This window comes from Chenopodium album, chromosome 11, assembly GCF_948465745.1.
Source record: "Chenopodium album chromosome 11, dcCheAlbu1.1, whole genome shotgun sequence".
Taxonomy (NCBI): domain Eukaryota; kingdom Viridiplantae; phylum Streptophyta; class Magnoliopsida; order Caryophyllales; family Amaranthaceae; genus Chenopodium; species Chenopodium album.
In genome coordinates this window covers 41,142,069-41,158,565 of record NC_137844.1, presented here as the reverse complement: position 1 = coordinate 41,158,565, position 16,497 = coordinate 41,142,069, and the positions used below count along the sequence as shown (strand labels likewise).

Sequence of the window (16,497 nt, the reverse complement as noted above, 5' to 3'; positions counted from 1 at the left end):
TATTTTAGTCATTACATGCCTACATTGTTTAAATTGTCACAAAAGCACATCAACTCCTAACTAATTTTGTATCAATGATATATTTTAAAATTTGACATATCAATTAAAAATTTATCTTAAACTTTAATTAATAAACAACTCAGACATTGCACGGGGCACAAAACAAGTATGAAATATTGGTATTTTATTGAAACTCTAAACTACACTGTAACAATTTTATCCTAAAATTTTATGTAAATTTTTTATCCTAAAATTCTATCCAAATTTGATTGAAAATAGAATTCTGAACTAACTTTTTTTTTATCCAAATTTGAGAATTATAATCTAATAATTTTTTTGAATAAAATTATAATACATCTGAAATATTGGTATTTTATCGAAAATAAAACTCTAAACTAACAATTTTATCCTTAAATTCTATCCAAATAGAATTCTAAACTAACTTTTTTATGTTATGAGGTCTATTTAAATCTATCCAATGTGGCGGGACATTTATCGAAAAGTTAAAACGCCAAGTGTCGCTGCCTCGTGATCTGGCTAAAAGTTTAGCTTTATATATTACTTATATGATATGGTATTAGATTAAAGTCTTGATGTTGAAGTATTTATTTTAATCATGATTGTTTTGAAGACTTCTGTTATCTCTTTTTTTTTTTTTTTTTTTTTTTTTTTTGAGAAAGCAAGACTTGTGTTATCTCAGTTACTTATTATGTGCAACTTTTGGGAATTATTGTGAGATTTAAAATTTTTAAAATTTTCAAAATTTGAACATACGGAGTAATAATAACCAAAGGTAGTATTAATATTAAGTCTTGTCAAATCTTAACTTATAATTGCATTTTTATTTTTATATTGTATATTAGGCACTAAAAATTAACATATTTTTAATTTGGATCAAATCCAAAGTAATCGAATTTTAATTCAGATTGGATTGAGAGAGAAATTAGGGTAGATTGAATTGGAAATTAAAAAAATTGAATTATATTTCGGATGTGATCGAATTTGGCCTAAATCTAATTGAAAGCCGAATTAACACCCCTAATAGGCTAAAAATAGTAAAAATAATTTGAGCCAAATCAGCTAATAGTTGGATCATTGGACATGAAAAAATCAAGAGAAATGCACACTAAGCCCTATTCTCTTCAACTTATATTTGTTGAAAGGATATTACTTTTACTGAAATGAATTTAATTTAACTAATTTTTTTTTTTTAGAACCTATTTTAACTAAACTTAAATTAATTTTATTAACAAAAGATTTCAATGGTTAAACTTAATTTTAAAGATTCTCTATTATAATTATTTTTGAAAGTTACTGATTTTTACTAATTATAAAATTACTTTTACTAAACCAAATTGTTTTTGTCGAACCAAAATTAACTTTAACTAAACTAAAATTATTTCCACTTCATTGAAATTATTTTTGATGAAAATTACTCCCAGTCAAACATTACACACATGCCGCAATACACTAATTTGACTTTATTTTTAATATTTAAATATTAATGAAAATTATTTTTAAAATTATATTATGAAACTTTATATTAATACCTATCTAACAACATATTTTATGATAAAATATATTTTTATTATGTTAGTTAAAAAATTATGGTCAAATCTAATACATGAATAGTGAAAAAAAGTCCAACGTCTCATGTATTAAGGGACGGAGGGAGTATTATATTAAGATGAAGAGAATAGGGCCTAAGACGTCATGAAATGCATGCGCTGTTTTATTAGGTAAACTTATATAATTCCTTGTTAAAACAATTATCTAAATTCAAGCAAAACAGTTAAACAGGAACTTTATGAATCGAACACTCGGACGAATGTCTAATCCTAACACCAATGTGAACAAGCATCTTAAGTTTTCTGGTAACAACATAAACACCCGCAAAAATCACATCCCACTTAAGGTGTTCAGCCAGTCATGGACTCATGGTAGCCAATGAGTCGAAGAGTACACCACTGCATAACCCAATATCATGTTTTATATGATGCTCGATATTACTGGATCAGTGAGATCAGAACTGAAACTGCATGTCAGAAGAATAGCCCAGTTCCTCCAGGTGAGCAGCCATAGCTTTGTTCATAGGCGGAGGGCCGCATCTCAAGATCTGAAAAATTTGTAATTTGGGTTCATTGGAAGAATAAAATGGATATAAAAGTTTGTACAAAAGTTGCGGTCATTCAGTTGGATTATAGGTTCAGAAGGGAGTAAGCTACCAAACATACCCGTATATCTGATGAAGGTGCAGGGCAGTGTTCTTGAATCATTTCCTTGCTTACAAATCCAACACCGCCTTTCCATCCTTCAGGAGGCTGTATGGAGGAAACAGTAATCCCAAAACAAAAGTCCAAATGGTTTAGTTTAGGTGAGAGTTGCAAAACATAGATTATAGCACACAACAGAATATGTTGCTGGAGAGGAGGATACTACAGATAGTACAGAGTATATATATCATTTGGAGACATAACAAGTGTTCCATTCGTAAAAAAACATAATGTTTAAGGGCCAAATATAAACAAGATAAAAGAAGACATTACTTGCACTATAATTGTATTCATCAACAAGAAAATTGGCAATATTAACAGCACGATGCACCAACAATTTCCAATCTACTCCCTCTTTTGTGTGGAGGGACTTCCCGGTTAAAGGGAAATGGGAATTTGATAAGCAGTTCACCCCTCCCATTTCCGCCAAAAGAAGTTGAACCATTACAATTACCAGAGCAACCTCAAGCTATTTTCGGATCTCATAAACCCCCCCTTAAGTATTCATCATACCTAATCCATTCTTAGATTTTAAAATCAGTATATGAAAAAAATACTGAAAATAGTTTGTCTCCTTGCACTCATTAATTAAGAGGTTTAACCCACTATACTTCATAAACAACTTTAGCAAATACATAAATATAAATTATGTTTGGATGGGTTCATGGGAATCTGCTATACTCTATGACTTGTATAAAAGATGTTTGGCTAATGCAGCATAACATATCCAAGCCCAATTTTGTGACCTCTAGATAGAATGATTATTCAATTGAGGTTTTTTTGGTGACTGAAGCATGTGAATAAGATGGCGCAACTTATTGGTGGAGCAGGTCAGCAGTTTCTGAGAAGGTAAAACAAGAGAAAATAACCTACACTTACAAGTTAGAGCACGATGATATGCATATAACAATTAATAACCCCTCTCATCCCTCAATCTCCAAAATATAGAAATATAATAGAAGAACGCCAATTTCAAACAATATGAGAATTAGAGATGCTACGAACCTGATTAAGGACATAGTATATACTAAAACGGTCAGGATAATTCTCCGCTAGCCCATCCAATTCCTCCTGAACAATTCAAAAATTCAAAGAAGAGCTGTCAACATCAATTCATGTCAATGGTACTTATATATCAACCAAAGTATGGCAAGTATCACAGAGAGAGACTTCCATAATTAAGTCTTACAGCCATTGTCATTAAAATCCCGATTTAAATCTTAGAATCTTACGATGTTACGATTCATTTATGTCACACGATTCAATTTACGATTCTACCCGATTTTACATATTTTTCTTAACTAGTGAAATCCTTACAAGTTTAAAACATGTCTATATAGGTATTTATAAATATATACTGTCAAGTATTAGTTGATTAATGGGTAAATAACCATTATCTATCAATAATTAGGTTTCAAACTCTAAATTTCAATATATTTAATTAAATTTAGATTTGATGTCCTGACAATACATGTCGGTAGAATCTTACGATTCTACGATTTGATTTTACGATTCGATTCTAATAGCCCCTTCCAATTCAAAGTAGAATCCCGATTTTAATAACTTTGCTTACAGCATTGATATTATCAGTACAAAAGATTATAGTTGAAATTAGAAAGTACATGTAACAACAGTAGACTGGAATAGAATTATAATTTCCTAAATTGGCTTCTATGTCACTCAGACGAGGTGTAGCATATTTAATACAGCTACAGATCAGAGGAGCAGTGAAGTACTTGGATTGAGACAATGAAGGATAAGAGGACTCTGTCCAGACTTACAGGGACTAGGTGGTCAAACAAAATACAAATTCAACACTAAATTGGAATTCAACTTCTAAATATAGGATAAAAAAAATTAAAAAAAAAAAAAGATTAAAATTCAAAATCAGATATTTTATGTCAAATACTATGTTTTTTTTTTAGTGTTTAGAGAGCCACAAGGGCAGGGGTGAGAATCGATCTCAGGATCTCTTGAAACCGGGAGGGAAGCTCTAACCACTAGAGCTATTCCTCACTCTCATGTCAAATACTATGTTAACTGTTAAGAAAAGGAGGAAATTAGATTTTATTTTTTTTTTTTCCTTCTTTGTAATTTAGTATCAGTTGCCATACTACTACAATATTTGGACAAGAAGTTCATACATAAATTTAAGGGGCTTCAGAAATTCAAATTTGTGCTCTTCAATCATTTTTAAGCCTTCACCATGCAAAAAAAGCAAAGGTTCAAATTTGAGTCCTTGGTCAACTCTCTGATATGGCATGTTTCTCTTCCACAAGAAACTATTTACAAGTATATAGTCATCTAAAGAAAGGAAAGAGAATTGAAAAGCTATTATAGCTTCCAATAGATGTTGGCAAGGATAAACTAATCTCTATCCACCGTAAATATTCCCGGAGCAGCTCACAGAAGAATATAGAATGCAGGGAACAATATGAGATAAAATCAGAGTTAAAAAAGTTCATTATTAAGAGACAATGTCCATAAGACCATATCCAAGCATGGCTAATCAAATCAAGAAGTTTGATAACTAAATCCTCAAGCCATAGACGGATTTCAAAAGGTCTAAACTGCATCTGATTTTCGAAAATTTCATTATATCCCCCTGAGACTTGATCATACTGCACAAATAGCCAATGAAAACTCTATCTCTTGACTCCTATATTCTCTTTTCTGGTCATCATAGATGAAGCAGCCAAAAAGGATGTTAAAGATATTGAAATTTTTCTTCACATTTCATATCAGAAGGCTATAACAGAGCTCCAAGCAACTTGTCTTATCCAAGCATTCTTCTATCCCTAATAGCCGCTGGAAATCCTTGCTCTCCCTCTCTCTTTCTCTATTATTCACTCATAATCATATCCCTTCAATTTAGTTACCTCTCCTTGAAGCTGTGGAGCTAGGCAGCCAATTAAAATCTAGATTTTAATGGTACAGAGAGAGATTGCAAGCAGATTCTACCTTTTAAGAGCATTACTATTTCAAATTTACCTAAGTTACTAATGTTTAGCCTATATCTAGAAGTGGTACAGTTCTTAATATATCCTAACACACACCATTTTTTAGGGAATATGTCTTTCAACACTTTGGATCACTAGATCCAGATTACTCTTCCCTGAAACCTCATAGTGAATTGATCGGATAAAGTTGTAAAGCCTCAGGCAACTAAGGTGATAGCTAACGTTCTCATATATTCTTTTAGCACAATGTGTACCATTCATGGATCTATATAATCCATCTATTTCTAAAAATCCATGAAGACATTATTCTTAGTTAAAACTGACAATAATGACCCACAAATAAGATAATAGGCAGATGAAACCCCACAGATCATAAGTACATACAAGAAGAGAGAATACTTTGACAAATACAAAACATCAGGTTAATTTGTCAGAAAAAAGGCTTGAGCACATTGACATTGCATTAAAAAATCAAAAAAATAAATGATAAACCAAATTGACAGAAACAGGACAGTTTCTCTGTTAAGGGATATCATACAAATTACTAGGAAGAATAGGTAATGCAAAATATTTAGCTTCACAACAACGCTTACATAATTCAAATTTATATACTAGTAAATATGGAAGTAACATCAGTACCTTCAAAAGAATATCCTCATAAGTCACGTTGGCATATATTAGCTGCACTTTAGTCTTATCTTTTGGGTTCTCCAATATGGCTCTAGCTACCTGGTTCATACATAACGAAGGGAATCAATGTGTTTGTTGTCACAAACAGTGAAGACTGAAGAACGAGTAATTTGAAAAAGGTGAGCATAAGTAGTTACTTGAAACATTGGAGTGATGCCAGAACCTCCAGCAAGCATCCCAAAAGCTCTGACTTCACCAGGCTGGTATCTGAAGCGCCCCTATAAACTCAATGAAAAAGAATTATGAAGTTAGAGTCCCGGTGTTATTGCATTCAATGGTAAACTCATAACATATCCCAACAGGCACTCTACGTAAAACGACAACCAAGATAAGATTCAAACAAATCCCGTCATAGAAAAAAAAGAACATACCTTAGGTCCCTTAACAGCAAGATAATCACCAACACGCATCTCCCGAAAATGGTGTGACATTCTTCCTTGAGGATACATCTAATTAGAATAAAACCAAATGCGACATCAACTCCATGATTGCAAGAACAAAGCGGTAATATCATATAACAAAGTACTGAAAATGGGGAGTGAAACCAACTCAAAAAAAATTCAGACTTGCCTTGATGACTAACTCAAAGCGCCCAACATCAGAGTCTAATGTAGTTGGAGTGTATGGTTTAATGACCTCCTCTCCTTGACTATACTTTCCCCTGATATCAAAACATTGGAAAACAAATTATATTTTAATTACTAGCACTAAATTCATAATCATAATAAATAATGTTAGCACAAGCAGATCATAATCATACATTAATAACGTTCCTAAAAAAAATTCCTTATTTTTCCAAACACTGATAATCAAACTAACCATAAATAAATCAACCCGGTATAACAATATAACCTTAGCATCAAAATCTCAGCAATATCTACTGAGTTTCATCAAAAAAATTCAAATAATTACAACCCCACCAAAAATAATCATAATAGTACCAAAGATTGAAAGTCAAACCTATCACAAATGAATCAACTCAATAACATTCTAAATATTTGTTTAAATTATCAAAAAAATCTTCTGAAATTCACCAAAAATACAATTCATAAAAATCCCACTAAAAAGCATAATGTATAAAGTTTAATACCTGCAACTGATGTGTTGACCAATGGGAAGACCCAAGACAGAAGTTGGAGAGGGAAGCGCAAATGTAAATTTAGCCACATTATGACTGATTTGGGTGCGTTTCACAAGCTTAAATTCCTTGAAATTCTCAGGATCCAAGCAAACTACAATGAACAAAATCAATCAAATTTGATCATTTTTTTTAAAAAAAAAAAAAATTACTCAAATTACAAAGAATCTAATCAAAATGAAATACCCACCTCTAGATTTCTTCTTAGTAGAGAATAAGCAAGAAGCTGAAGCAGCAACAACAACAACTGCCACACCAATGGTTACCATTTTCATCTCAGGAGATTCCAAGAAATCCATTTTTTTTAATTTTTTATTTTTTTTGGAAGGGGATGTTTTGTTACACAAAAAAAAAAATGGAAAGGGGTTTTAATTTTTGAAGGGAAAGAATTGTGTTAGGTATGATTAATGATACTATGGTCGAAATTAGGTGAGCTGATAATGGGGATGTCAACTATGTATGATTAAAAACAATGTGTTTGGGAGAGTTATGGGGAGTTAGATCTCATTCTCTCCCACCACTACTACTCCAGTCCAGTCTTACCTACCACGACCCTCGCGAGCGAGAATGCTAAGTAAGTTCTCAAATACTTGTCATTTGGATCGGGTTTGCTTCGGGTTAATAAAAGGGTGATGAATTAAATGTTTTATTTGTGTTATGGTTTTTTCATTATATACCTTGAGTTTTTTTTTTATTCACTATATACTCTGGAACTTTTTTAAATTCATCATATACTCCCGAGCTTTTATAAAAATAAACCACATATGTTTTGATGACTAATGATTGTTAATTTCGTCAATCATTAAGGTTAATTATGATTTGAAATCACCCTAAATATATTCCCCTATCCCTGAAATCACCCACATTTCTTTTTTTTAACTAAAAAACCACCCCAAATTTCATTATCTCATCATCAAAATCAATCGTACGGATATGATTATGGAGATTTGGAGTGGTTTCGGGGGTTAAAGAAAGTAGAAAAGTGATTTCGGAGATGAGGGGAAAAATCTAATGTAGTTTCGATGCATAATTAACTAAATTTCACTCATATTGTTGTCATTAGGTGTATATGGTGAATTTTTGTAACAATTCGTGGATATATAGTGAATTTTTGTAACCGCTCAAGGATATATGGTGAATAAACAAAAAACTCATAGGTATATGGCGAATAAATCGTTCTTGTTAATATAATAATGTGAAGTATGTTATTGTTATACTTAAATACCAAAGGTCCAAACCAACTGGGGTTGGCGCGAGCGGTTAAGGGCCTCTTGCTCCTTAACCAAGGTCTCGAGTTCGAGCTTTGGGTATGGAAAAATTCCAGCTGGAAGGGATGCTGCCCATCGAGGTACCCATACAAACTCCCGCGGGAGATTAGTCCACTTGCCAAAGGCGGTGGGAACTCCTCGTAGTAGTACCCAAAAAAAAAAAAAAAAAAATAAAGGTCCAAAATTACTTTTATTGATAAATAAATTAACTAATTTGTGCCCGCACTAGTAGGGGTATTTAGTACGAGTATGTTCGTAAGTTAGAGATAGAATTTACAACACATTGAATCGTTGAATGAATTGGACATACAAAGTTTTTCAATGTAAGATGATGGTTGCGCTTGAATTACTAGGGGCAAAAACAATTACACAAACAAGCCTTAGATTTTCTTAACAAGGATTATCGTGAAGGGTTAAAGAGAACGAAGATTTCACTTTTGGTCAATATATACCGTCATTTGTGAGATTTTTGTGCTAGGCGAAGGGTGAAAAGAACCCATTGGGAAGTGAAATAGAAACGGAGCCAAAAAAAAATTAATTACACAGAAATGGTGGGAAATTTCGGCTTTGTTTGGTTCATTGTTAGTAAAGGAAAAGAAGAAAAAGGAAAGGAAAGGAGGGGAAAAGGAAGAAAGAGAAGGGAAAAGAAGGAGATTTTATTTTCAATGTTTGGTTAATGAAAGGTAATGAAGGGAAGAGAAAGGAAATATGCTTTTATTTTATCTTTTTAGTCGAATTCCTCCAATTTTGGGAGGAAAAGAAAGCTGAAAATTTGTAAAGGAAGAGAAATAGGCTTTCCTTTCACTTCCCTTCTTTGCCTTTAAATTCTCGTGTCATTCATCAAACCAAACATGGGAACATATTAAAACCTTTTCCTTTCTTTTCTTTTCCAGCCAAATCCCTTCAAACAAAAAGGGAAAAGAAAAGAAAAATAGGTTAAAAAATAGCACTAAACTCAAAGATCTCACAACTTGTTGTGCTTGTAGCAAACCTATCGAATTAGACATGGGATCTCTCGTACTACTTGTTTATACAAAGCCAGTAGCTTTTGATCCCGAACTCTAAGTAGGTGTATGGAATAGTGCCGACACCATTAGTAATTAGTTGTTAAAATACGTTACGTTGCTGACCATCTATTATTAACATATCAGCTTAACATCCATAACGGCCCTTTTCTTGGCCACGTGAAGAGCTGCTTCAAACCACGTAAGCACCCGCTGCCTACAAAGTCGGTTTTCCACCTATGTCGATAGGTGGCACCGGCTTGGTTATCTTCCTATAAATACCCAAGCATATTTTCACTATGAAGGTACAATCTCTCTTTCTCTTTCTCTCTCTCTTTTTAGAAATATATTCTTACCTTCTCATTTACTCTACACATCCAATTGCTAACTTTAGCATCGGAGCGGTTATCCCTGGATAATCCCCCGTGTTAGCTAATTTGTGCTAACTGTGCAGGAGTTTAATTGGACGATAAACCTTTACCAACCCCAAGGACTTACAATACCGGAGCTCACCCGGAACAATTGGCGCTAGAAGGAGGGGATAGTAATAACTTCTATCGTCCAAAAGACCTCCAACAGTCATGGAAGGAAACAATGAAACCACAACACCAATCCCAGATGCCGAAAACTGCAATTATGATACCGGCATGCTTAATGTTAATGCGAGTAAAACTACCAGAAATCATGGTTGAGGACGAAACTCACCTCATCCAGAATGACCCTGTAAATATGCCGATAACACCCGAGCATCCCCGAGCACCGACCCCAGATCCCCTGAATGATTTCACTCCTAATGAGTTAGAATTAACGACCAAAATCATGCGAGCAATGCCTCGAAAAGGAAAAAGGTTGTCGAGGCAACGGTCGGTAGGGCAAGAGGAAACGGTGTGCCATCTACGCCTGTGTTTGTCAACCTTGAAAGCCAATTTCATCAGGCAGCGCCACAACCCCAGCCACAACCTCAAGTAGTAATACCGGCAGGGCGCCAAGCTTCTCAGGGTGTACGGGTAGGAGAGTCGGAGTCTTATCGGCAAGAGGCCAGTAGTGGGCCATCAAGGCGCGCAGCCAGAGCTGTTTTCAGGCCAAGAATATCCCCATTCACCTAGGAAATCCTCGATCAGTAGATGGAAAAGATCAAAATGCCGTCATGCAAGTATGACGACAAGGGGGACCCCAAAAGATATGTGGCAGCCTTTGAAAGCCATATGTTACTTTACACCGACACAGACGCTATGTGGTGCAAAGTCTTTCCGACAACGTTAACGGGAGCAGCCTAAAATTGGGTTTCTAACCTGGAGCATGGTTCCATTGATTGCTTTGAAATCTTGGTGGAGTTATTTACAAGCCAGTACATAAGCAACAGTGCAACGCAGAGAACGTCCGGGGAACTTATGGCCTTCAAGCAGAGGAAGGATGAGTCGCTGAGGGATTTCATTAGGCGTTTCAACAATGAGGCCAATGTAGGACTTTATTAGGTACTATATTGCGGAAAAACATGAATTATTTTCATAAAGGACCTATCTCAAGATTGCATGCATAACACACAAGACACATAATCATACCTTTGAAGCGTGAATTCCACGAAGCTATTCGACAGGAAAATAACGGAGAGAATAGAGCCCCAAGCGTTGCTCCTCTACTTAGTCCACGGGGTTTGAACAAACCATCCTCCAATACTAGATTGGTCGAGTGAAAGAGGAAAACCGCGATCACCACCTTTAATGGACTAAATCGACCACCACAAACCATCACCACCACGAACCACCAGCACCAGCGCCGAGGGGATGAGAGAGCCGTGAGATAGGGAGTATGAGAGGGGTTAGGTTTTGTGTTTGCTAATTAGGGTTTGATCTTACTGATCACTAAATTACAATTGCATTAATGAAAACCCTAGGCACTTAGTCTATTTATAATCCTATTATAATTAAACTAAGTCACGAAGCCCAAAACCCTCCTTAATCCTCCATATGGCCGGCCACTATAGGGGATGAGGCCCATCATGGGCCTCATCCTCTCGTGCTCGATCTAAGCCCTTTTGTGTGACCTCATAGGATCTGTCCAATTGGGCTTTGGCCTATTTTACTATCCCAAAGATCGTTAGTACCTCTAGCTATGATATAACGATGACCAAAATGTACGAACTTAATTATCTCCATAATTTGATCCATTTATATATCTAATAATTGCACATGAAGAAGACATAAATCCTTCAATCTCCCACTTGTTTGAGACAAGTTTGCAATATTCAAATTCCTTAAGTCAATGTGTGTCGATTTGATGATATGATTGCATCCCATGTCGAGATCATATTAATCTACAAATCGTTTCTTGAAATATGAGTTCGAATTACAAAACCAAATGATTACTGAGTAATGCATTTGAACGCCGCCACGTATTTTCTAAATTCTCCCTCTTCAAGCGACCATGACACATTCCTTAATTTAATAGGTGTTTCGGATGATTTTGTGATTTCCCCTGGGACGCTGGTCACGTTCCTCTGACAAACGGCCCGGACACCTACAAAACACGAATATTTCAGTGACAGAATATTCGCCTCCGACGGTTAAGTTAGTAACCTGAAATCGGAAACGCTAGAGAAGTTGGAGCTGTTTCTAATGCTCTATTGAATGTTATGATATAATCCACCCCTCCCATAATAAATGATTGGGGTATTTATAGGGGTAGGGATCTGTGCTTTTTAGGGTTAGTACCCTAGAATGACGTTTTCTGATTGGCGGCGCAATCAAGTATGGACACGTGTCCTTGGGGGGCGCCATTTTGCGGCTTTCTCAGGATTTGGGCCTCCTAATATAAGGAGGCCCTTTTCTCTCTAATTCAGGTGCTCTTAATAGGGCTTACATACGTGTCATCTTCCTGTAGCGACACGTGTCGCCCTTTGATTGGGCCACGTGTCACTGTAAGATTGGTCCACGTTTTGGGGTAATTTTTACCCCAAACATTTACCCCTCAGAGGGGGTGGCTCGTACTCTTATGGGCCACCTCCTCTGATTTTCTACTCGTCCGGATATGTCCGATTATTCGTAGAAGCTTTGAGCTTTTGCTTTGATATACGGACTGCACCGTCCGTCTTATTTGGGGATTTCTCCCTTGGGCCAGACGCTTAGTCCAGTTCGCTTGTTGATTCTTCAACTTGGACACTTCTGTGTCTTGAGGTTAGTCGGACACAGCATGCCGACTATATTTTAGGGAGGACACCTATTTTCCGGGATTTCGGGACAACGGTTTGGATTTTGCTGACCTGGCCGTCTATTTCGACGTGCCGTTAGCCCGTTCGTCTTCCTTCCATTTAAAGTGACGGAATTGGTTTTTAACCATTTGAATTCTAGATTAACTTTTTCATAACGTAACAGTTCGAATTCTTCGGCGGGAAAGATGGATTTACTGTTTTGCCCCCATAAATTTTCCCTATAAAAATAGGATGTTTGACTTCATTTTGTTACTTTACAACTGTGAGAATTTTAGAGAGAAGTCAAAGCTTTTAGAGAGAGAAAGTGATTTCTTCCCTGAATCTTCAAGAGCTCCACCGTACGTTTTAGGTTTCCGGTCAGAGCCTTTGAAATTTCCGGTCAACCTTCGAGATTTTCCAAGTTTTCTACTCGGACGAAGGTAACCGCCTGTAGACACCCATTTGTGTCTCCCCAAAACCAAACCCAGTGATGAATGCCTTTCACGTTGTGTTATTATCGAATTAGGTGAAAGTGGTTTGAAAGTCAAGTATTGCGGTTTAGTTTTAATTAAATTCTTTTCTCTCTATTTTTGAAAATGACTTTGTTTATTTGAAAATAGCCGAACCAGTTTAGTTTGGTCCATAATTAAGGTCCAATAATAGTGTAGATGGATGGGGTTCGAAGAGACCTTTCTAATGATATATTATAAGATCAATTCCGATGAATATTGAGGAAGTTATGGCCAAAATACTAAACTGGGCCTGGTTAATTATTAAAATACGGTCCAATGATCTAGAGGAGGGCCCAATATTAATTATTATTCCTAAAATTATTAGGATTAATTATAGTTTTCTAGAAGTTTCTAGAAGGTTCCTTTTAATTCTAATATTATTAGATAGATTTTTATTTGGAATAAAATATCGTTTTGTTATCTTAAAAATATATATTTTTTTATCTTCTGTACGGATTCCGTAGATCAAGTTGATTAAAGATCGGATTCCGCGTGAAGAAAAACGCGCTAATACAGGTTGTCGCCAAACGACAAAATCTGTCGCCTCGCGACAGAGTTGATTCCTGGCGACAGCGTGGAGTTTTATTCCTTATCAAATTCTATGATTTTTCTGGACTATTTTCATTATAAATAGCGTCCGAATCCCTGTTTTCAGAATCATCGATTCACATTCAATTCTTCCTTAATTCTTTCTTATCTTTCTTTCTTTCTAAACCAACCTTTTTAAATACAATATTCCGCATTCACAAGATCTTGAATCTCTTAGCCAAGTTCGAAGTTGCCTTCGCCCTAGACGTGCAAGGTTGATAATTTCTGAGGGTTTGGTCCAAATCTAGTCAAAACTTTATTTAATTTGATTTTAATTATTTAATTATTTAATTATTCTTTATTTATTTTCATTGAAGTTTACTAACTTGTGTATTTTGTTATTAGAAAGAGGTACGAGGCTTCAAAGTATGTAATCTTATTACTCTCTTTCAATGTAGAAAGCATGTTTATTAATGTTTAATTCCTAGTATCATGTTAGGATGCTTTTAATGCTTTCTAGTATCATGTTAGGATGTTATTTTATGCTTTCTAATATCATGTTAGTACCATGTTAGGTTTAAAGCTTTGATCTTTATCGTTTAGTGAAATGCTAGGATTTGTTATTAACCTTGTTAGTATCATGCCTAGGATCTTGCTATTATTTTCAAGCTTTATTATGCCTTATCATGCTATTATCAATATTGTTATTGCTTGATCACACCTTTTATGATTGTTAAAGGGAATTCGTACTTGAAATCACGCTTAATAAGATAATTAATTAATTTGGTTTAGGCTAATGAGATTTTAACTCAAGTGATCGCCAATAATAGTCTTATTTGTGCATTAATATTCAACCAACATAGATTAAACAGGGTAGGTTCAATATAATGTTTGTATGTTATTCGAAAAGCGCACATGAATACGAGCAGAACAAAGTAGAGGGCTATTTTATAGGGCGGGTCCTTTCTTTTGTAGATTGGATTCGTACCCTCATCCCCGGACCCTGTTTGGTTCAAGACCTTATGGAGTAGTTGATGGTCCTTTTGGATTGTCTTTTGGGTTTACAAGTTCCTAAAACTTGTTGGCGACTCTTTTGCTCTCTTTTCCTTCCCTTTGGAACGCCACCGTACTTTAGTGTATGATCACAGTGGGGTTCAAGTTTGGGATCATAATGCTTGAAATATTCCCTACAGTTTTTGGCGACTCCACTGGGGAGGATTTCTATTTATATTCCTGAAATTTATTTAATTTTGGCAATTATTTAGAATGAGCGGATGAGACTCGAAAAATTCTAAGTATTTCATGTGCGTGATTTGATTAACATTATTGTCATATGCATTAAAAGTTCCTCATGGGAGCACCCCATGAGTCAATCAATAGGAATTTTACACGTAGGAAATTTGAGAAATATCTTTCATGACTAGAATCGAAAAGATGATGCGAAATCTGGAAAATTCGAAGAGCACAGAAACTTGCCAAGGCATGTAGGAACTAGCGTCTAGAAAACAGGGCTTGTCGCCCGTAAAAAGTTTCTGTCGCCTGGCGACAGTTCTGTCCCTTGGCGACAGGAGCTTTTTTGTGGCGACAATCCCTGTAGTCTGGCGCCAAGTTCTTCCAATACCGAGCCAGGGGTCTGCCTTCTTGCTTTGACCATTTCTAGCATTGTTGGCTTGATTTTGCTTATTGATTGAGTCCTTATCTCACTTTTCTGAACCCATATGTGTTCTACATATGGAAATAACCCTCTGGGGGTTCCTGCTTCACCTGCCCAATGGAATATCCCACTATCATGTGCAAAGTTCAGATTTGGGTACGTGCAAAGTTTGTGAATCCACCAAACCATGGAGTCGAGTTCGATTTCATCACGAACTCGCGGAATCCTGTCCATTCGCTCCAACCCTCCCGGTAGGCTTGTGTGCAATGCATATGGATTCATAACCATGGACCTTTTTGACTTAACCCATATCCTTGAACTTTAGAGAACTAGAGCCATGGTTAGGTTGCAAACTCATCATATTGTGACTATGTGAACTACTTGTGCACCCTTGCTTGTATATATTATATATGTGTTAACCGTTTGTTTGACTTGTAGTTAAATCTAAATAAACTAACCAATGACTAAAGGACTTTGTTTGATTAATTAATTAATTAATTTGAACTAATAAACAAGCCTAAAGTCGAGTCATAGTTCCTTTAAGTCAACCCGGATTTTTATTCCCGTATACTGCACATGTGTCAACTTGTTTTGGTCATAGCTGGAGTTTTAGGATAAACCACCAGTCGTATAACCTATGGATCTGTAGCCCCGAGTTTTATCTTTAATTTGGCGTTGGTTTCGTCCCAATCAAAGTCACAGATTAAAAGTTATGACTAAAATACCACAGCCTGTCCAGTTTAATGCACATACGTGAAGTCTTAACTTAGTCTTTGCTTAAGTCTAGTCACATAGTCTAGCCACATGGTCATGACACAAGTCTTAACATTTCACCTACACTCACTAGTCTTAGCACACACTTTGTACATGTTACCATGACCATGTCTTAGGTTCATGCATGAGTCGATTTTTCCGTCATTTGAGTGGGGGTCCATTCTATTCCTATTTCTTCAATATTTCTTCATCTACATCTTCTTCCTATTCTCCACATACTTTCTTCCATATTTCTCCATCCACATCATTTTCCCATTCTCCAAATACTTTCTCCACACATACCATTCCCTTCATTCTTTCATGATCTCTTCCCATTTATGCATGTTGAATCGAGTTCGAGTCATGTGATTGACAATAATAATAATAAAAAAAGGAGTAATGATGAGACAAAACACAAGGCAAGCTTCTCACAAACATTTCATGATTTCTTCTTCTGTTTTCAAACCTTTCCCCAATAAGTCTAGCATAGGCACCCTTTGTCTACCTTAGATTTATTACATAGGTTTTTT

The 16,497-nt window shown here is 35.5% G+C and overlaps 1 protein-coding gene across 1 annotated transcript; it reads right to left on the bottom strand.

Moving 5' to 3' along the window:
• Positions 1-1,712: 1,712 nt before the first annotated feature.
• LOC145568887 (NADH--cytochrome b5 reductase 1-like) lies at positions 1,713-7,562 on the bottom strand. Its single transcript, XM_081628263.1, has 9 exons — positions 7,252-7,562; positions 7,014-7,155; positions 6,494-6,584; positions 6,295-6,372; positions 6,061-6,141; positions 5,873-5,962; positions 3,279-3,344; positions 2,235-2,321; positions 1,713-2,116 (listed from the first exon to the last, which is right to left on the bottom strand). Exons 1-9 carry the CDS (start codon positions 7,358-7,360, stop codon positions 2,024-2,026), a joined length of 837 nt encoding a protein of 278 aa, XP_081484389.1. The 5' UTR covers positions 7,361-7,562; the 3' UTR covers positions 1,713-2,023.
• Between the last annotated feature and the right edge of the window lie 8,935 nt (positions 7,563-16,497).

What these genes read in the sequence shown, in the direction of transcription:
- LOC145568887 (XM_081628263.1), bottom strand. Translation starts at nt 7,360, where the DNA reads ATGGATTTCTTGGAATCTCCTGAGATGAAAATGGTAACCATTGGTGTG. An exon ending in GGTCAACACATCAGTTGCAG is followed by an intron (nt 6,585 to 7,013) that starts GTATTAAACTTT and finishes TTTTGATATCAG; the next exon opens with GGGAAAGTATAGTCAAGGAG. An exon ending in ATGAGGATATTCTTTTGAAG is followed by an intron (nt 3,345 to 5,872) that starts GTACTGATGTTA and finishes TGAATTGTTCAG; the next exon opens with GAGGAATTGGATGGGCTAGC.